Below are 22598 nucleotides of genomic sequence, written 5' to 3'. Positions count from 1 at the left end.
TAGCTGGGTATGATTCTACCGAGCCTTATGATGGTCTGGTACATTTTTACCGAGTCCTCTTTGAGTCCGGGTATGATATGATGATGATGATGCCCATAGAGGAGTATATTTTCAAAGGTTTATGTATATATATGCATTATGCATTTCATGCCAGTAGCCCCCAGAGACACTCAGATGTTACAAGTTGTATCTCCTCTATCTCTCTTTACATTACTATTCTTGTTTATTCTTTCCTACCTTACATACTCAGTACTTTATTCGTACGGTCATCTCTTTTACCTAGGGACGCTGCGTTTCATGCCCGCAGGTCCCGATTGATAGGTTGACTGTCATGACCCATTTTCCATAATAGGTCATGATGGCGCCCAACACCTTTGTCAGGCAAGCCACGCGGAAATATTAGTAAATTATTATTTTGCTTACCAAAACCGTTACAACATTTTTCTTAATCTGCAATTAAAAGTTGGTGATAATATGCAACATCCATTAATAATTATATAATCAAAAATAATAGTCTACTAATGTGTGTTCCAAGACCTGGTGTCACAAGTTGTGGGCAACTACTAGAATATACAAAAAAATCACACTATCATACTGTCCGAAATAGAATAGATAGTAAAAATACATAAGAGAGACTGCTTCAGGCTGCTGAACAGCATGGGAAGGGAAGCAACTCACCGTTGAAGTTTCAAAATCCGCTCAGGGATGCGCTCCAGACTGATAACCAGAGACGCCTGCCTTAGATCCTGTACAATTAAGTACAGAAATGTAGTATGAGTACATAAACAGTATGTACCCAGTAAGTATCCCGTCTAATCTCGAAGAAGTAGAGATGAGAGGTCTACTTGATACTTACAATGGTCAAATAATATGAGAAAGAATTTATACTAAGCATGGGTAGCACAATTAATTAACATGTCATAGGCAAGGAATAACAGTTCTTTTTCCAGATAATATCATGAGTATCCATTTACGTTACAAGGCATATACGAAGCTCAGTCCATAGAAAAATACTAAGTAAAGCATGTGCAAGTAACATCGAGGGACGTACGGCCCGATCCAACATAAAAGTAAAATGTGCACTGCCGAGGATCGAACGACGTGAACCATATATGCATCTATTATCCCGCTCGCAAATCACACGTGCAACGCGGTCAAATATAATAAACTCATCAACAAGCAGACAATAATGTATATCTGAGGAGTAGTTATTCACAGGAATATTCAAATTCTCTTTTAAAAGACCAAGCAGATAAGGTGCCTCTTACTAGTCTCATTTACCTTAATCAACATAATTTATACGAATCCGAATTATCATCAAGTTACAAGAATATCACATAGAGCATGCTTTCGGGTCCTAGACTACCCGGACTTAACATAATAGTAGCTACACACGGACTCTCGTCACCTAGTACGTATGTAGACCCATCATATAATGGCATTTAATTCAATTATAACACATATGGGGACAATTCCCTCTTACAAGGTTAGAAAGGAGACTCACCTCGCTCCAAAGTGCACTTCCAATACCAAGAACGAGCCCAAGCCCTCAATTCGGAGTCGAACGATCCCAAACTAGTTAAATGTGGTAGGAACTACTCAATATAAACTCACAAGATCAAATTCTAGCTATTTAAGCACTTTCCAAACCTCTAACACAAGTTTCCTAGAATCAGACCCTAGGAACACGTGTCTGGATTCCGAAATTTTTCAAAGAATGTTGTTCTCTATAACCTAAGGATAAATAATATATGATTTCTATTCATTTCATAACCAATTTCGGTGTAAAATCTAAGTTTTATTAAAACCCTAGGTCTAGCTCTAACCCCTTGATTTCTCCAAATCTTTAGGTGTTAACCAACCCAAAACTCGAGTGTTAAACTTAGAAATAAGGGGGATGAACATACCTCACCATGCTATGTGGAAATCCCTTCTCAAGAGCTCCAAAATCGCTCAATACCCAAGTGCCAAATGGTCAAAAATGGCTGGAGCTCGACTTAAATGAAGCTCACTGCTTCAGAAGTTTCCGCATCTACGGTCAGGGGACCACATCTGCGGTCCCACATCTATGAGAGGAGACCGCATCTGCGGAATTGGCTAAAAGGGCTGGGACCACTTCTGCGGTCTAGAAGCCGCATCTATGTAGACGTTTCTGCAGCTAGGGAGCCACTTCTGTAGTTTGGCCTGGCCAGCTCCGTGCCGCATCTGCGAGGCTAGGACCACTTCTACGGTCTCGCACCTGTGATCGACCAACCGCAGGTGCAGTTATGATAGAAGCAGATGCTTCAGCACTTCTCCAAATTCCAACTTCACTCGAGCCTCGTCCATTTGACCCTCGGGGCTCCGGGCCCCACCCGAACATATCGACAAGTCTGAAATCACGAGACAGACCTACTCGAACCTTTGGAATGCCTGAAACTAAGCTAAATCTAAGAATCACCCTTAAAACCAAATGAATCAAACTTATGAACTTCAAGTTCTTAATTTTCCTCTAACGAGCCGAAACACCCTAAAACTACTCGGATTGACACCAAATTTTGTGGGCAAGTCTTAAATGATATACCGGACCTATACCGGTCTCCGAAACCAGCATACGAGCCTGATACCCATGGAACCAATCATTAATTAGTTTTCGTTAAATTCGTAGAATATCAGTTTAACAATTTCTAATAAAAATTCATTACTCGGGCTAGGGACCTCGGAATTCGATTCCGAGCATACGCCTAGGTCCTATAATTTCCTATGGACCCTACGGGACTGTCAAAATACAAATCCGGGTCCGTTTGCTAAAAATGTTGACCAAAGTCAAACTTAACCTTTTAAGAAAATCCTAAGGAGTCAAATGAGCATATTTCAACCCAAACTCGTCCAAATACCGAATCAACCATCCCCGCAGGTCGTAAATTAGTCAAAGCAAGCGTGGGAAGTTTTATTTAAGGGAACTGGATTATAGAAAGCAAAACGACCAGTCGGGTCGTTACATTCTCCACCTCTTAAACAAACGTTCGTCCTCGAATGAACATAGAAAAGTACCTGATTTGCTGAATAAATGTGGATAACTGTTCCGCATGTCCTCCTCGGACTCCCTGTTCGCCTCCTTGACTGGTTGGCCCCTCCACTGGACCCTCACCACAGAAATTCTCCTGGATCTCAACTGGTGATCCTGTCTATCAATAATGGCAACTGGCTCCTCCTCATAACCCAAACTCTCATCCAGTTGAATAGTACTGAAGTCTAACACATTGGAAAAGTCGGCATCATACTTCCGAAGCATCGATACATGAAAAACTAGATGAACTCTGATAAGCTGGGGGGTAAAGCAAGCTCGTAAACAACCTCCCCAACTCGCCTCAACACCTCAAATGGGCCAATAAACCTCGGGCTCAGCTTGCCCTTCTTCCCGAATCTCATGACACCCTTCATTGGCGAGACTTTCAAGAGGACCTTCTCGCCAACCATAAACGACACATCACGCGCCTTCAGATCCGTGTAACTCTTCTGTCTATACTGAGCTGTGCGAAGCCTCTCCTGGATCAACTTTACCTTGTCCAAGGCATCTTGTACCAAATCTGTACCATATAACTTAGCCTCACCGGGCTCAAACCACCTGATAGGAGAACGATAACGTCGACCATATAAAGCCTCGTATGGAGCCATCTCTATGCTGGACTGATAGCTGTTGTTGTACGCAAACTCTGCCAAAGGCAAGAACTGATCCCACTACCCTCTAAAGTCAATCACACTTGCTCTAATAATGTCCTCCAAGATCTGAACTATCCGCTCCGACTGTCCATCGGTCTGAGGATGGAATGTTGTGCTGAGCTCTACACGGGTCCCTGACTCACTCTGAACAGCACTCCAGAAATGGGAAGTAAACTGAGGGCCTCTATCTGATATGATGGAAACAGGCACACCATGCAACTGGACTATCTCCTGAATGTAAATCTGAGCATACCTCTCTGCTATATAAGTAGTCGCCACTGGAATAAAGTGGGCCGACTTGGTCTTCCTGTCAATAATGACCCATACTGTATCAAACTTCCGCAAAGTCCGTGGCAACCCAACTATGAAATCCACGGTGATGCGCTCCCACTTCCACTCTGGTATAGGCATCTACTGAAGTAGGTCACCCGGCCTCTAGTGTTCATACTTGACCTGATGGCAATTCAAACACCTAGCCACATACTCTACTATGTCTTTCTTCATCCTCTACCACCAGTAATGCTGCCTCAAGTCACGATACATCTTTATAGCTCCTAGATGAATGGAATACCGCAAACTGTGTGCCTCATCGAGTATCCTCTCCCTCAGACCATCAATATTAGGAACACATAGATGACCCTGGAGCCGCAAAATACCATTTTTTCCAATAGAAACCTCCTTGGCACCTCCCTGAAGCACCGTCTCTCTAAGAACTGCCAAATGTGGATCATCAAACTGCCGATCCTTGATCTACCCCAATAATGAAGACTAAGCAACAAAACACGTAAGGACTCGGCTGGGCTCCGAAATGTTCAACCTTACAAGTCTGTTAGCCATGGATTGAATGGCTAAAGCTAGTGTTCTCTCCTCTGCTGGAATGAATGCCAAGCTACCCATACTCTCTGCCTTTCTGCTTAAGTCATCTACGACCACATTTGCCTTGCCCAGATGATAAAGAATGGTGATGTCATAATCCTTTAGTAACTCAAGCCACCTGCGCTGCCTTAAATTAAGATTCCTCTATTTGAACAAATGCTGTAAGCTGCGATGATCCTTATAAACCTCACATGACACCCCATACAGATAATGCCTTTATATCTTAAGAGCATGAACGATCACGGCCAACTCTAGATTGTGCACAGGATAATTCTTCTCATGAACCTTCAGCTAGCGCGAAGCATAGGCAATAACTCGCCCCTCCTGCATTAATACACACCCCAATCCAATGCGCGAAGCATCATAATACACCGTATACATCCCTAAACCAGAAGGCAACACAAGAACTGGTGCTATAGTCAAGGCTGTCTTGACCTTCTGAAAACTCGCCTCACAATCATCGGACCAATGGAAAAGAGCACCCTTCTGGGTCAATCTAGTCAGTGGTGATGCAATAGATGAAAAGCCCTGCACTAATCGTCTGTAATAACCTACTAACCTCAGGAAACTCCTAATCTCAGTCACTAAGGTAGGGCATGGCCAACTCTGAACTGCCTCAATCTTCTTGGGATCCACTTTAATACCCTCTCCTAACACAATATGCCCCAAGAATGCCACTGACTCCCGCCAGAACTCACACTTAGAGAACTTAGCATATAGCTTCTACTCTCGTAAGGTCTGACGCACTAATCTCAAATGCTGCTTGTCTCCCCCAGGCTATGGGAGTATATCAAGATGTCGTCAATGAAGATGACGACAAATGAATCAATGTAAGGCCTGAATACCCTATTCATCAAGTCCATGAATGTTGTTGGGGCATTAGTCAAGCCAAAGGACATCACCAGGAACTCATAATCGCCATATCTAGTCTGGAATGCAGTCTTCGGAACATTCGAGTCCCGAATCTTCAGCTGATCATACCATGACCTCAATTAAATCTTGGAGAACACCCTAGCACCGCGAAACTGGTCAAACAAGTCATCGATACGAGGCAACGTATACTTGTTCTTGATGGTGACTTTGTTCAACTAGCAGTAATCAATGTACATCCGCATAATCCCATCCTTCTTCTTCACAAACAACACTGGTGCACCCCAAGGTGATATACTGGGCCTAACAAACCCCGTTGCTAACAACTCCTCAAGCTGCTCCTTCAATTCCTTCAACTCTTTGGGAGCCATATGGTACAGTGGGATAGATATAGGCTGGGTGCCTAGAGCCATATCACTACAAAAATCAATATCACGATTCGGTGGCATGCCAGGAAGATTAGAAGGAAACACATCGGTGAACTCTCGAACTACTAGAACTGAATCAATCATCGGAGACTCTTCGGTAGTATCCCAAACGTAAGCCAAATATGTCAAACACCCCTTCTCGACCATTTGCCGAGCCTTCAGAAAAGAGATAACCCAACTAGATGTATCAACTGTGGAACCCTTCTACTCCATCATCGGTAACCCTGGCATCGCTAATGATATAGTCTTGGCATGGCAATCTAAGACGGTGTGATATGGAGATAACCAATCCATGCCCAAGATGACCTCAAAGTCGATCATGTCAAGCAATAGGAGATCCGCTCTAGTCTTGAAACCATAGTATGTGACCACACAGGACTGGTAGATCCGATCAACAACCACAGAATTGCCCACAGGGGTGGACACATGAATCAGAATGCCCAAAGGCTCAGGAGAAATAACCAGGAAACGAGCAAACAGAGATGATACATATGAATAAGTATACCCTGGATCAAATAATACTGAATCATCTCTACAACCAATGGAAATAATACATGTGATGATGGCATCTAAGGATAATGCATCTGGCCTAGCCGGAAGGGCAAAGAATCTGGTTGGAGCGCCGGCTGGCTGGCCTCCACCTGACTGAGCAATATCTGGCTGACCTCTCCCTAGCCTCCACCTCTAGGACGGCCCCTGCCAGTCTGCCCTCCACCTTTAGGTGGCGGGGCAGCCGCTGCTCAAATCATAGGCTGCTGACCCTGCTGCACTGCCTTGCCCCGAAGTCTGGGGCAGGTCTTCTTCATGTGACCCGGATCTCCACACTCGTAGCACACTCTCAGTACCATAGCCTGCTGCCCTGAAGTTTGAGCCTGCTGACCCGAATACCCATTGGAGGAACCCTGATGGATGGTGGGCAATATGAACTCTCTAGAATGGCACTGAAGTGAGCACTAGAAGAATCCCAATAACTAGAATACCCGCCGGAGGAACCCTGAATAACTGGTGGGCGTTATGAACTCTCTGGCATCGCACTGAAATAAGGTCTCACTAGAGCACATCGGGGAGGGGGGTGGTGGTGCTGAATACGGGGGTCTGCTAGGCTGACCCTTCCCAAAGTGACCTCTACCCCTAACTGGGGTGCCTCTGAACTCTCCCAAAAATCGGTCCCTCTTATCCTGCTGAATCTGCTCTCTATGCCTCTGGCGATACCCCTCAATCCTGCGAGCAATCTCTACCACTAGCTAGTACTCAGTACCTATCTCCACCTCTCGGGCCATACTAGCTCGAATACCGGGGTGCAACCCTGCAACAAATCTCCGCACTCTCTCTGCATCTGTGGGAAGTATCATGAGTGTATGGCGAGACAACTCAGAAAACATCACCTCATAATCGGTCACAAACATCTGACCCTGCTCAAGATGCTCAAACTGGTACCGCAGCTCTTCCCTCTTAGAGGGTGGAATATACATATCCAAGAATAACTGTGTAAACTGACCCCAAGTGAGGGGAGGGGAACCTGTTGTCCTGCCAAGAACATAAGACTACCACCATCTACGGGCCATGCCCTCTAGCTGAAAGTAGTGAAGTCAAGCCCATACAACTCCAATATCCTCATGTTGTGTGGTTTATCCCTACACCTATCTATGAAGTCCTGGGCATCCTCATGATGCTCACCCTCAAAGATAGGAGGGTTAAGTCTAGTCCATCTGTTCAACAACTTCTGCAGGTCACCCGTCCGCAACTGGTTTGGGCTGGGGCGCCACTACAACAACTGGATGGGCCCCATCTGCTGGTAGTGCACCCAAAGTCTGATACACTGCAGCTGCATGTCTAGGAGCCTGAGTAGTAGGGGTATGTGCTCCCCCTCCAGCCTGTGATATAGCTGGATTTGCTGGGAATAAACCAACCTGAGTCATAGAATCCATGAATAGCAGTATACGGCCCATGACCTCCTGGAATCCCGGTGTTGTCATAAAGTCCGTCGGGGTAGGCTCAGCTGCGGGCACCTTACCCTGCTTCTCGATGATAGGATCTCCCGCGGGATCTGCTGGTGGTACTACTGGGATAACTCTAAGACGCCCTTGTCCCTTACCTCGGGGCCGGTGCCCTCCCCCGGTCCCTACCTCGGCCGCTAGCAACGGGGGGAGCAGCTCCGCCCAGGTCTGGAACATCAACCTTGTGTGTCCTCACCATCTGTGAGAGAATAGAAGAGGTAAATTTAGTATAACAACCACTGCATGATAGAAAATGAATAAAGAGTAGTTTTTCCTAACACCTTATAGCCTCTCGAAGATACATAGATACGTCTCCGTACCGATCCACAAGATTCTATTAGGTTTGCCAATGAATTGTGAGACCTACGTGAACCTAGTGCTCTGATACCATGTTGTCATGACCCATTTTCCATAATAGGTCATGATGGCGCCCAACACCGTTGTCAGGCAAGCCACGCGGAAGTATTAGTAAATTCTTATTTTATTACCAAAATAGTTACAACATTTTTCTTAATCTGCAATTAAAAGCTAGTGATAATATGCAACATCCATTAATAATTATACAATAAAAAATAATAGTCTACTAATATGTGTGCCAAGACCTGGTGTCACAAGCTGTGGGCAACTAGTAGAATATATAAAAGAATCACACTATCCTACTGTCCGAAACAGAATAGACAGCAAAAATACATAAGAGAGACTCCTTCAGCCTGTTGAACAGCATGGAAAGGGAAGCAACTCACCGTAGAAGTCTCGAAATCCGCCCAGGGATGCGCTCCAGACTGATAACCAGAGACGCCTACCTCAAATCCTATATAATTAAGTACAGAAATGTAGTATGAGTACATAAACAATATGTACCCAGTAAGTATCCCGTCTAATCTTGAAGAAGTAGAGACAAGAGGTCGACTTGATACTTACTAGGGTCAAATAATATGAGAAAGAATTTATACTAAGCATGGGTAGCACAATTAAATAACATATCATGGTAAGGAACAACAATTCTTTTTCCAAATAATATCATGAGTATCCATTCATGTTCCAAGGCATATACGAAGCTCAGTCCACAGAAAAATACTAAGTAAAGCATGCACAAGTAACACCGAGGGACGTACGGCCCGATCCAACATAAAAGTAAATTGTACACTGCCGAGGGTTGAACGGTGCGAACCATAGATACATCTATTACCCCGCTCGCGAATCATACGTGCGACGCGGTCAAATATAATAAACTCATCAAAAAGCAGACAATAATGTATATCTGAGGAGTAGTTATTCACAGGAATATTCAAATTCTTTTTTAAAAAACCAAGCAGATAAGGTTCCTCTTACTAGACTCATTTACCTTATTCAACATAATTTTTACGAATCCTAATTTATCATCATGTTACAAGAATATCACATAGAGCATTCTTTCGGGTCCTATACTAACCGGACTTAACATAATAGTAGCTACGCACGGACACTCGTCACCTAGTGCATACGTAGCCTCCGCATATAATGGCAATTAATTCAATTATTACACCTATGGGGACGATTCCCTCGTACAAGGTTAGAAAGGAGACTCACCTCGCTCCAAAGTGCACTTCCAATACCAAGAACGAGCCCAAGCCCTCAATTCGGAGCTGAACGATCCCAAACTAGTTAAATGAGGTAGGAACTACTCAATATAAACTCACAAGATCAAATTCTAGTTATTTAAGCACTTTCCCAACCTTTAGCACAAGTTTCCTAGAATCCCACCCCGGGCCCACGTGTCCGGATTCCTAAATTTTTTGACGGAAGTTGTTCTCTATAACCTAAGGATCAATAATATATGATTTTTAATTCATTTCATAACCAATTTCGTGGTAAAATCTATGTTTTATTAAAACCCTAGGTCTAGCTCTGACCCCTTGATTTCTCCAAATCTTAAGGTGCTAATCTACCCAAAACTCGAGTGTTAAACTTAGAAATAAGGGGGATGAACTTACCTCACGATGATATGTGGAAATCCCTTCTCAAGAGCTCCAAAATCGCACAATACCCGAGTGTCAAATGGTCAAAAATGGTTGGAGCTCGACTTAAATGAAGCTCATTGCTTCAGCAGTTTCCCCATATGTGGTTAAGGGACCGCATCTGCGGGAGGAGACCGCATCTGCGGAATTGGCTAAAAAGGCTGGGACCGCTTATGCAGTCTGAAACCCACATCTGCGTAGACGCTTTTTCGGCTAGGGAGCTGCTTCTGTGGTTTGGCCTGGCCAGCTCTGGGTCGCATCTGCGAGGCTACGACCGCTTCTGCGGTTTCAGACCTGTGGTCGACCAACTGCAGGTGTGGTTATGACAGAAGCAGATGCTTCAGCACTTCTCCAGATTCCCTACTTCACTCGAGCCTCATCTGTTTGACGCTCGGGGCTCCCGGGCCCTGCCCGAACATACCGACTAGTCTGAAATCATGAGACAGACCTACTCAAATCTTTTGAACGCCTGAAACTACGCTAAATCTAAGAATCACCCCCTAAAACCAAATGAATCAAACTTATGAACTTCAAGTTCTTAATTTTCCTCTAACGAGCCGAAACGCCCTAAAACTACTCGGATTGACACCAAATTTTGCGGGCAAGTCTTAAATGATATATCGGACCTGTTTTGGGCTATAGAACCAACATACGATCCGGATACCAATGGAATCAATCATTAATTAGTTTTCTTTAAATCCTTAGAATTTCAGTTTAACAATTTCTAATAAAAATTTATTACTCGGGCTAGGGACCTCGGAATTCAATTTCGGGCATACTCCTAGGTCCCATATTTTCCTACGGACCCTCCGGGACCGTAAAAATACGAATCCGGATCTGTTTGCTAAAAATGTTGACCAAAGTCAAACTTAGTCTTTTAAGAAAATCCTAAGGAGTCAAATGAGCATATTTCAACCTAAACTCTTCCAAATCCCGAACCAACCATCCCCGCAGGTTGTAAATTAGTCAAAGCAATTGTGGCAAGTTTTATTTAAGGGAACAAGGTTCTAGAAAGCAAAATGACCAGTCGGGTCGTTACATTGACAGTCCTTCTAGTTGGCTATCTGCTCTGCAGAAGGTGTTGGTACACTCCACTTGCTTCGGAGTTGCCTATTTGGTCAATATGATTTGGACATGTATTGATTGGTAAGGCGGGGCATTGTCCCGACCTTTATGATGTGTATGTACTCTTAGAGGCTTGTAGACAGATATCATGTATATGTAAGATTGTATGGCAATGTCGGCCTATGTTCACAGTACGAGTGTTCATTTTGGTCTTATAGGACCGTATGTAACATGTATAAGTTGTATTACATGTTGGGTCGTCCTATGTCAAGTGTTCCCTTATGTTTTATTCCGATTATATCATGACGGCCCTTCCGACCCATTTACCTATGATAGTATGATAAGAAAGATATGTTTCGTTGGTACTCGGTTGGGTAAGGCATTGGGTGCCCGTTACGGCTCTCCGATTTGGGTCGTGACGCATTTGTACTTTGCTCACCAGTTCTCGGGCATGACTAGCCCCGTATGATGTATTATGACTTATGTAAATCGTCGGGTGTGGTTTTTAGGTTAATAGGAATAGATATGGAAGAATAATTCTTAGCTTGAAGCTTTAAATTTGAAAGGTTTGACCAATTCTTGAATTCTTAGTATTCGATATCAGATTTGAATTTTTATGATTTGGTTAGCTCCGTTGGGTGATTTTGGACTTAAGAGCATGTTCGGAATGTATTTTGGAGGTTCGTGGTAGACTTAGGCTTGAATTGGTGAAATTAAAAATTTGGTGTTTTCTGGTCGGTAGTGGAAATTTTGATATGGGGGTCGGAATGGGATTCCAGAAATTGGAGTAGGTTTGTTGTGTCATTTGTGATGTGTGTGCAAAATTTCAGGTTTTTCGAACGAGGTTTGATAGGTTTTGGCATCGTTTGCGAAATTCGGAAGTTTGGAAATCCTTAGGCTTGAATTCGAGGGTGATTTAATGTTTTAATATTGTTTTGAGTGTTTGAAGGTTGGAATAAGTTTGAATGGTGATATGTGACTTGTTCATATTATTACTTGGGATGATTTCGGATGGTTAACGGAGAGCTTGGATGAGGAATAAGGCAGCTGAAGTTGCTACTTCTAATATTTCTACACCTGCGGAGAGGGAACCACAGTTGCGATGATCGCATATGTGGAAGATGAATCACGGATGCGGGACATTAAAAAGTTGAGGCCGGAGGCGCAGGTGCGGATAGTGAAGCGCACCTGCGAGACCGCAAGTGCGGTGTTGTGATCGCAGAAGCGGTTTCAGAGGGCATAAGTGGGAACCGCACCTGCGATGGATTTTCGCAGGTGAGGTGTCGCAGAAGCGACATTTTGACCGTAGATGCGGTACCTCTGGGCAGAAAGTATATATTGTGGACTTCGTGAATTTTGGTCATTCTTCCACCATTTTTGGTCGATTTTGGAGCTCCAAGCTGTGACTTCAAGAGGGAATCAAGTGTTTCCCGAGAGGTGAGCTACTTGGGCTTTGTATCTTGTGTTTATAGTGATTATTCCATTGTTTAATCATGAAACTAGTTGGAAAATTAGAGAAGAAATCGGGAAATTAGGGCTTGAAATTAGAGAGCTAAATTGGGGATTTGAGAGGCCATTTGAGGTCCGATTTTGATGATCTTGGTATGTATAGACTCGTGGATGGATAAGGATTCTAGTGTTGTGATTTTTATCAAACTCCGAGACATGGGCTCGGGGGTCGGGTTTGGCCAATTTTGGGATTTTGAGTTTAATTTGATAATATTCGTGTGGGCTTTGTCCCTTTGGCATGTATTGATGATATGTTTTTGATTTTGGAAAGATTCGGGGTTATTTGAGGCCGAGTCGAGCGGCAAGAGCATCGCGGGGTAGATGTTCATCCGATTTAAGGTAAGTGATGATTGTAAATCTTGTTCAGAGGTTATGAAACCCCATATTTTACTTTGTTTCACTATATTGAGGTAATGCACACGCTAGATGACAAGCGTGGGGGCATGGACCATTCGGGATTGTGACTTGGTCCATCTTGTAGCAACTTTTAAGTTGTGTATTTGCCTGAAAACTATTTGATACACTTGTCTTTTGAAAAATATTACTATTTTTTTGGGCTTAATGCCATATTTGGGCCTCGTGCCAAGTTGTTTGGACCCTTAGGGGCTTTTTCTTATTATTTCCTCACTGTTTTGACTTAAGACCTGCACTAATTCATGTTATGTCTTTATTGATTTCATAACTCAGTATTTATTATTCCTTTGATGCATAAAAATAATATTTTGGGCTGAGCACCCTGTTTTACTGATAGCCTAAGTGGCTTGTGAGGTTGATGACTGAGAGAGAGGCCGAGGGCCTGATTGTGAGGTTGATGACTAAGAGAGGCCAAAGTCCTGGTTGTGAGGATTATGTATTTATGGATCGGGTTGCACGCCGCAGATATATATATATATATATATATATATATATGGATCGGGCTGCACACCACATCAATATAGGGCTTGGGCTGTAGGAGCCCCTTCGGAGTCTGCACACCCCCAGTGAGCACAGTCGACTATATATTTATGGATCGGGCTGCACGCCAAAACGGTTATTATAAGGTACCTATTGAGCGTGAGTGCTGAGTATGAAAGCTAATTGATGAGAGTTGAGTCTCGAGTGACTGAGAGGCTTGCCCGAGAGGCTATATATATATATATATATATATATATATATATATATATATATATATATATATATATATATATATATATATATATAGGATATGGATTAGGTTGTTGACTCCAGAAGTTCAGAAATCTAAAGTAGCTAATAGTGTGAACATTGTTATTACTATTATTCATCAACAATGGCCTATGTCAGATCCAGTTCTAGTCAAATGCCTGACAATGTTGGTTTGTAAAGTTTGGGCCCATTGATCATTGATGAAAATTCTATCTAGTCTCTTCCACACCCTTTTACTTGATCTCCAATTTTTGCACCATGTGTATTTCGGGCCTAGAAACCCCAGATCAACCAATTCACAATTCTCCATTCAACTAATGAAATCAAAGCTTTTGTATAATCTGTGAGGCATACCACCTAATTTTTCATCTGGATCTATGATGATATTAAAATCCCCTCCAACACACCATGGACCATTAACCAAAGGATATATATTTTCCAGACTACTCCATAGGTCTTTCCTCTCCGTAGCTGTACATTTTGCATAAACCACAGAGAAACATAATTCATTATCAATCATATCATGTTTGATTTGCAGAGTAATTTGTTGATCTTCCTTAGCTTGACAATTTTGTTTCCAGAAACACCAAATTTGTCCATTTATGTTCGCTTGACAGTGATGAAATCCCAGGAATCTCATGTAACCTTGAATCTTGTCTTTATTAGAGAAAGGTTCCATAATAGCTGCGAAATTAGTTTTGTTGATAATACAAAGATTTTTGAGCCTGCGAATGGCTTTTTGTGATCTCACTCCTCTTATATTCCATATGATTGTATTAATCATGGAATAATATAGAAAATGATCAATTTTGACTCCTTCCCCTCAAGAAAGGATTATTTTTGTTCTTGTCATTTTTTTCTGTTTTCCTAGTTCTGCTTCTGCCTCTTTCTGTAGGAAATATTCCTTCTTTGTTAACTACCTCTCTCATGTGAGTATGAGCTGGATCATCTGGTTGCCTGTTGAATGTATGCTCACAACTTATTGACTGAACTGTAACATGTTGATCATTGTTCCCATTATCAATGTCGGCAGATGATCCTATTTTCTTTTTTTCTAATGTGTCACCCTCCGAATGAACCACAAGATTAATACCAGGGTGATTTTTAACTTCTGATGGCAGGCTACTAGAATCAGAAATAGTATCTCGTGCCTCCTGGTTTTCATTATCAGCTTGTTCCCCCTTGTTAACACTCTCCGTGTCCTGGATTGCCTCATTTGTATTGGCCCCGATTGTGTTTTTGGTTGATGTCTCAACCTCTTTTAATTTTTTTCTTGCACCTTCAACACTCTAATGTACCTCTACAACAAGATTCAAACTTTCCTCCATAATTGTTTTCATAGTATCCTGCCTTACACTAGTGTTTATAAAAGGTTGGCTCATTTTCCTACTTCCCTTTTTGATAATTGTAGGCTTAAATATGACAGAGATTTTCTTTTGTGGCATCTTATTTTTAGAGGCGTGTCAAGGACGTGTCAAATTTATTGTCCTTAAGGATATTTCGCTCATACAGTGATAAATGAAATTAGGCGTACCCCCTAAGATTCAACAAGCTCTTCCAGTTTTTAAACTAGGAACATAACTAGCAGAAAACTCAAGAAAGAAATCCAACATATAAGAGGAAAAGATGATTCGAAAAGTTGTATTAGAAAGTATGTCTTTAGCTCTCCAAAGACCATGTTTATCTAGGAGTTGCTCCAACGGCTACGTAACGGCTAGATGACAGCTAGCTTGATTCTATTAAATGTAAAATAATTTACTAAATAACAAGTAGATGTAAATAATACTTCAAAGATCAGAAAAAATAGTTCAAACACATTATTTTTTGAGATATCACTAATTTTCCAACAATATGTTCCTACTTCTTTTGCAAAATAGCTCTCCTCCGGAGAAAATAAATTAAAATAAATAAAAAAAGAAATTAAAGGCAAATTAAAGAATCTTAGTGTAGATGCAACCTTGGAATATTAGAAATGTGGGGACATCCTATGCACTGTACGAGTTCTTCTTTTCCTTCACTTTTGTTTTCTTTACAACCTGTTCCCCTTTTGAAAAAGTAGCACTAAAGTGATTGAGACATTTGGACCCAAAAAGATTAAATTACCCCTTCTTTATTATAAAAACCATTACTAATTTCATTAATCCAAGGTAAGGAACAAAAAGTAACTTACCCTAGATATCAAGTTCTCTTATCTTCTACAGTATCCATCTCTCCCAATCTTTCAAATTCCTTTCTCAAAATCTTTAGAGAACGAAAAAAACAAGCAAGAAAGAAAATGGCATTAAGTAATAATGTCATAGGGTGCATCAACTTTGTAGCCATGCTATTGTCAATTCCAGTGATTGGTGCTGGAATTTGGCTAGCAATGGAGACTGACAACTCTTGTGTCAAGATTCTACAATGGCCAGTTATTATCTTAGGAGTTGTCATTTTAGTTGTCGCTCTTGCTGGTTTTATTGGAGGGTTTTGGAGGATTCCAGCACTGCTCATTTTCTACCTCATTGCTATGCTCATTCTCATAGTTTTGCTTGCATGTTTGGTAGTTTTTATTTACATGGTCACTATTAGAGGTTCAGGCCATATGGAACCAAGTAGGGCTTATTTGGAATACCATCTTGATGACTATTCGGGCTGGATTAGAAGGAGAGTTCAAACTTCTTACAAATGGGATAGAATAAGAAGTTGCCTTAGCTCCACAACAATGTGTGCTCAGTTGAATCAAAGTTATCGCATGGCTCAAGATTTCTTTAATGCTCCTCTTAGCCCTTTGCAGGTAAGTTTTTCTTGAATGAATTCATGCTTTTCTGATTTTTCAAACTCATATAAAAGGTAGCACATGAGATTTCTTGGTTTAATATAAAAAGGAAAATGGAAACAGTTTTATTTTTTTCTTATGGAGATTTAATATTTGTTTCCTAGCTTTGCTCCCTTAGAATTGATTGAAAAATAAAGTAGGTAGTAGCTCCGTATTCTAAATTAATTAGTCATGCTAGTATGTTTATTTTAAGTCCAATATTATTTGCTAGGAGGGTTCTATTCTGTTAGTTAAAAATTTATATGCGAGTAGAAAATATAAAAAAAAAAATTCTAATGCTGGCTAGTAAAATTAATATTTTGTAATCATATTTTGTTCAGAGTTTAGGTGTGGACCTTAATAGCATCAAAGTAAGGATTTACAAAGTCGGCGACAAATTGATTTGTGTGGAAGTGTAGTTGAAGTTGTCGTTTTCCTTGTATTAAGGAAAGCATTGTAAATTCTTATAATTAAAGGGAAGCTTTCTTTCCTTAAAGGAAAAACCTTCTCAACTGTGATTATACCTGGAGTGATTCCAACATCAAACTAGTATACATAAAGAATAGACAAGAATTAACAAAAGCAAGCAAGTTTTACTTAAAAGACACAAGAATCTTCTTCCTTTTCCATGTGGTAATATGCCTTGTGGAACTAAATTCCTTTTAGGCATTCTTCACGTATTTTCTCTTTTTGCAGTCAGGGTGCTGTAAGCCACCAACACAATGTGGGTACACATTTGTGAACCCAACATATTGGATTAGCCCTATAAACAATGTTGCAGATATGGATTGCTTGCAATGGAACAATGATCAAACACAACTTTGCTACTCTTGTGATTCTTGCAAAGCTGGATTGTTAGCTAATTTGAAGAAAGAATGGAGGAGGGCAGATATAATTCTGCTGATAACTCTTGTTGGATTGATTTGGGTTTATTTAATTGGGTGCTGTGCTTTTAGAAATGCCAAAACTGAAGAAATATTCCGCAAGTACAAGCAAGGTTATGCCGATACTTAAGCTGAACTAATTAAAAGAGACCGATTTAGGGTTTTGAGTAGGTGAATTCAGAATTAGCCTCATCATATGTAATGTATACTATCTAAGGATTTTTTGCATTAGTATTTAAAATGCAAGCGGGTTATTTAAGTTTGATGTATTAGAATAATAGCTAGTGAAATATGTGAAACTTCTATTGTGTGATTTTAGTTCTGTATTGAGTTTGTAAAACATGAAAAGATTGGATATTGGGACTAACTAATTAAGATTTTTCATGTTGTGAAAATTTAATTTTAAAAAAAAATTAATTTTTTTCCCCCATATATATTGAATTTTCTTTTCACCTAAAGGCATTGGGATTGATACCTTGACTATTTGGTCTGTGAAAATTGACTTTCATGGCGCTGAGAGAAATGATGAATCACGAATTACGGACAAGAACAGCTTAACATCATTTACGGAAGGCGCCGAAAGCTGATATTTTCAATTTCTTCGAGAGAAAAAAAATCCATTGAAAAGGGAATAGAGAGAGATCGGTTGTCCTATGTGGGGCACTCTCTTGTTTTTTTTTGGCAAGCAAGATAAACTTTTATTCCATACTAAGTAGCATAGTTACATGGTCCGGTCCTCCCATCAGAAGCAGACGAAGGCATATCATTAGAAGTAGCATTACAACCAAAAGAGAACATTACAGGGTTGCCCAGCATAGTCAAATTATTTAACACACAAGTATTAGTGGTGGTAGTTCTAGTAACAGTGATTCCTTTTTTATCAGCTCGCACAGCTTTGTTAAGGTAGTCAGGTACTTCTAGATATATCTGGTTATGATAGACGTTGGCTTGCTGAATTCCCTGTTGCGCCAGGTTATGATAGACGTTGACTTGCTGAATTCCCTGTTGCGCCAGATCATGCGCTATGTTGTTGCCTTCCCTGAAATTGTGTAGGATGGGGATTCTCCAACGTCTTCAGCCAATACCAGCATTTACAAAGAAGAGCATTATAGAGTGGTAAAATTTCACAGCAGCAGAATTTGTGACGGGGACTGCCCAGTGCTTTGGCATGACTCTCGTCGCGTTGCCGACACTTAATTTAGTCTGGATGTTGCAGCATTAGGTTCGATGAATTTTAATAGCTATTAGTTCATCTAATTTTCAACCAAACAATTCTCTCAACATGTACAACATGTTATATCAGCTCCGAATTACACCAATTCAATTTGGTTTCAAGGGAACAGAGCAATAAATATCAGTCACAAGCTAAGTTTAAGCTTAGGACAATTAAACCTGAATCATTGCAACGAATGAATTGCAAGCATGGAGTAGGATCTCAAAAGCATCAGATCATACAAGTGTTCTTCTTCAATTTTCTAGCTGCTCGAATTGATTTAAATCAGTCGGCGAAAATCTTCAGATTTTTGCGTTGGCATACTTGTTCTTCTACTCAATTCTGAACCAGTTGGACCGACGATTGTGCACACAGTCACTCGATCAATTCTTTACAAACTTCACAGACCTCAGCAATTAACACTCGAAGAAAAATGGACAGTGCCAAGAAAATTTGCAGGTTGTTCTTCCATTCGTCGAGACTCGGCAGTGATTATCTCCCAAAGCATACGACTAGGAAATAGTAGCTCAAATGAATGCCAATCTGCAACTCAGTACTTGAACTCAAGGAATCATAGTTGGCTGCTCAAAATTTAAACTCAAAGAAATCCAAATTGGGGTTCTTGGATTTTTTTTTCATTAGAGACAAATGTTCTTCGTTCAGAGTGAACTCGTCGAGCTAGCCTCCCAGAACTTCGATCAAAAGTTCTTCAACAACCCAACTAATCAAATTACAAAAATTATTAGCAACGTAGAAGAATCTAGGAATTTCTCAGAACAACCTGATGAAGTTCGCGTTCGCGACTGATGACGAGAATTGTTCTTCTTCGATGGCAGCACAAACTTTGATTTCAACCAAGTTCAATTCAGCAGCTCAATTTGAGATGTTACAGCTTGTAATCTCCAAGTTTTTCGATCTTTAGTGAGCTCTTCGACTAATTCAATAGTTCAATCCAAACCCAGCTGCAACTTGCCGAAATGGATTCAAATTCATCCACAAAATCCCTGCAACAATCCGAACAAATCAAGACAATAATTTGATCCAATACTCACGAAATCGAAAGACACATTCGGTCTTCTTCCTCGAAACCTCGTTGGACAATTTGTAATTACCCGGCCGGTTGTTTGAGTATTTTAGTCCCATCTACTTTATTTGATGCTTTACATATGTGTAATTGTGACTACATGACTTGTCGGGGTGGTAGGTATGATTTCGGGGATGTTTTGGATTGAATTAGGACACTTGTTCCCAATGTTGGATGTTTAAGTTATAAGAGTTAATCGGAGTTTAACTTTTGTGTAGATGACATCAGAATACTATTTTGCTAGTTCTTCCAATAACTTCGTATTTTGACACCAGAATTGGATTTGGAGGTTCCTATGTCATTTTGATTTGAATTGGCAAAATCTGGAAGGTTGAAGGTTTGGAAGATTGATAAGTTTGATCGAGAGTTGACTTAGCTGATATCGGGTTTGGAATTTGGTTCCAGGAGTTGGGATAGGTACATTGTGTATTTGGAACTTGCACGCAAAATTTGAGGTCATTACGAGTTGATTTAATATGGTTTGGCAAGAGTTTTGAAAGTTAAAAGTTCATTAGTCTCTTAGGCTTGAATTGGGGGCGCGATTCGTAGTTTTGATGTTGTGTTGTGTGATTTGAGACCCCAAGTAGATCCGGGTTATGTTTTGGAATTAGTTGGTGTGATTGGAGTGGGTCCCAGGGGCTCGGGTGTATTCTGGATTGATTCTGGATCTTTTTTGGACTTGGTTGCATTGCTAAAGATTCTTGGCTTTTGGTGTTTTTACATCTACGGCGGGTTTGGCCGCACATGCGGATCCGCACATGCAGCCATTGTTGCGCAGGTGTAAGATTTAGGCTGGAGGTATAGGATAACAAGTGCGACAAATAGGACGTCGAAGCGGAAACACATGTGCGCTTGGTAAATTGCATAAGCGAGAGGTCGGGTACTTTGTGGGGATCGTAGATGCGTCCATTTACCGCAGAAGCGGCCCCACAAAAGTGGTTAAGGGACCGCAAATGCGGATTAACTGAGCATGATTTAATATCTAGGGTTTGGTCATTTTTATCTTTTTTGAAGTTGTGGAGCTCGGTTGGAGGCGATTTTTGGTGGACTTTCATCATAATTGAAGGGGTAAGTGATCCTTACTTGATTTGGTATTATTTACCTATAGATTATTACACCTAATTGTATGGATTAAAGGTGGGATTTGGGAGTTCTTAGACTATAATTTTAAAGAGTGAGAATTGAAGATTTGATGTTGGAATTGGATGAAACACATATATTTGGACTCATATCGGAATGGATGTTCAGAATTTGTGAGTTTTGTCGGGTTCCGGGGTGCGAGCCCAGAGTTGACTTTTGGTTTGACTTTGCATAATTGATTCAAAATCTTAGCTTTATTATTTGGAATTGTTTACTCTAGATCTTATTGATGATCTTAAGTTATTTCGGCTAGATTCGAGCCTGTCGGAGGTTGATTCACGCGGGAAGGGCTTTCTAGAGTACTGATTTGGCTTGCTTGAGGTAAATATCTTACCTACACTTAGTTGATGCATTAGTTGCCTCAGTTACTTGTGATAGTTAGTGCTTATATATGGTTAAAATAGGACTTGTCCGATTTTGCCAATTAATCGAAGACTGAGGAATCAAGTCGAGGGTTAACCTCGCAATGGATCAGGTCAGAGCACGAAGATAAGGTGCCGAGCTCAAGACTCGAGGTGCTCGTCGAGATCGAGGTCAATAACGATCGAGACCATATATGACAGACTTCAAACGAAGCGCAATAACGGAAATGCGATATATCCGTAACCGGTCGAAGATCACGACAGAAATCCCGGAACATATCAGATCAAGGGCGGTTGTTTAGGCTAATCATGGAATTTACTTCTGTAATTAAAGTTATACCATTATTAGGAGTCCTATACTATATAAAGAGGAGTCCCCATCATTTGTAGACACCTTACATTCACGAATATCAAAGCAATATAATATTTCTCAATTTGCTTTCTTGTTCATTAGCTTATTGTGACTTTAACTATTCTTGCATAACTAGCTAGAGGGTGTCCGAGCTCGAGGGCTTTGTCCAAACGCTGGTTTACTTTATATTATTGTTAATTTGCATCACTTATCTTTACGTTTATTAATTGTATTAGGTGAAATCACATATCCTTAAAATTACATTATAAGTTTAATTGTTATCCAATTTTAGGGTAAACAGTTTGGCACCCACCGTGGGGCTAAGGATAATAGTAATTGCCTAGTATTAATCCTCATAACACACGCTACTATTACACTTTTTTCTTGTAAGTGTCTTTGATGTTAGGAATCAACATGTCAAACTCTCAAGTAGTGCCCACTCACACAGACACCAGCCTTGGTCTTCATGGAAAGAACGAGCACATAGTCGCCCCGGAAAGTGGAGTACCTCCAATCAATCCCGATGAACCACAGGCCATAGATCTAGTCGATGTCAATTCTTGTGTTATGATTCATGGAAATTTAGGTGCCGACCCTGAAAATAGCGTCCGTAGAGATGCCCAGGCAGCCGATCAAAACACGTAGAGTGGTGAAGAAGGCGGGATTAGCCTTTGAATGATATTTGAAATGTTACAAGCTTAGCAAGCTGTGATGGCGCAACTCCAAAATCAGAATCGAGCACCAGGCAGAATCGAATTTGATACATCACAGGAAATTGTTCATAGGGTCAAACATGTACAGGAGAAATTGAAGGATAATGGATCGGGAACTGACCTCGCCATCATGAAGATGCTCGAGGAGCTATCTAAACTGATTGAATCAGGAGAAAAGAAAATTGAGGCTAATGATAAAAGGTAGAAACATACAACTCACGGGTTGATCAAATACTGGGGGAACCTCCGATTCTAAAAGTTTTAGATTCGAAGAAGTTCGTTCAGAAGCCCTTCCCACCAAGTGCAGCTCCAAAGCCCATTTTGAAGAAATTCCGCATGCTAGAAATTTCCAAGTACATTGGAACCACTGATCCTAATGAGCATGTCACTTCTTATACATGTGCAATAAAAGGAAATTCCTTAGAAGATGATAAAATTGAATCTGTTC

The 22598-nt window shown here is 41.0% G+C and overlaps 2 protein-coding genes across 2 annotated transcripts; one reads left to right on the top strand and one right to left on the bottom strand.

The window, feature by feature from the left end:
• Positions 1-699: 699 nt before the first annotated feature.
• LOC138883032 (uncharacterized) lies at positions 700-3657 on the bottom strand. The gene is made up of 3 exons (XM_070163691.1): positions 3393-3657; positions 3034-3234; positions 700-746 (listed from the first exon to the last, which is right to left on the bottom strand). The coding sequence occupies exons 1-3, from the start codon at positions 3655-3657 to the stop codon at positions 700-702; spliced, it is 513 nt and encodes a 170-aa protein (XP_070019792.1).
• Positions 3658-15754: 12097 nt separating this feature from the next.
• On the top strand, positions 15755-17677 carry LOC104249420 (protein TORNADO 2). Its single transcript, XM_009805848.2, has 2 exons — positions 15755-16381; positions 17099-17677. Exons 1-2 carry the CDS (start codon positions 15884-15886, stop codon positions 17414-17416), a joined length of 816 nt encoding a protein of 271 aa, XP_009804150.1. The 5' UTR covers positions 15755-15883; the 3' UTR covers positions 17417-17677.
• The last annotated feature ends 4921 nt before the right edge of the window (positions 17678-22598 follow it).

Source organism: Nicotiana sylvestris, chromosome 12, assembly GCF_000393655.2.
Source record: "Nicotiana sylvestris chromosome 12, ASM39365v2, whole genome shotgun sequence".
In the NCBI taxonomy this organism is placed as follows: domain Eukaryota; kingdom Viridiplantae; phylum Streptophyta; class Magnoliopsida; order Solanales; family Solanaceae; genus Nicotiana; species Nicotiana sylvestris.
The sequence above is the reverse complement of the archived record's forward strand: the minus strand, read 5'-3'. Positions and strand labels throughout refer to the sequence as shown.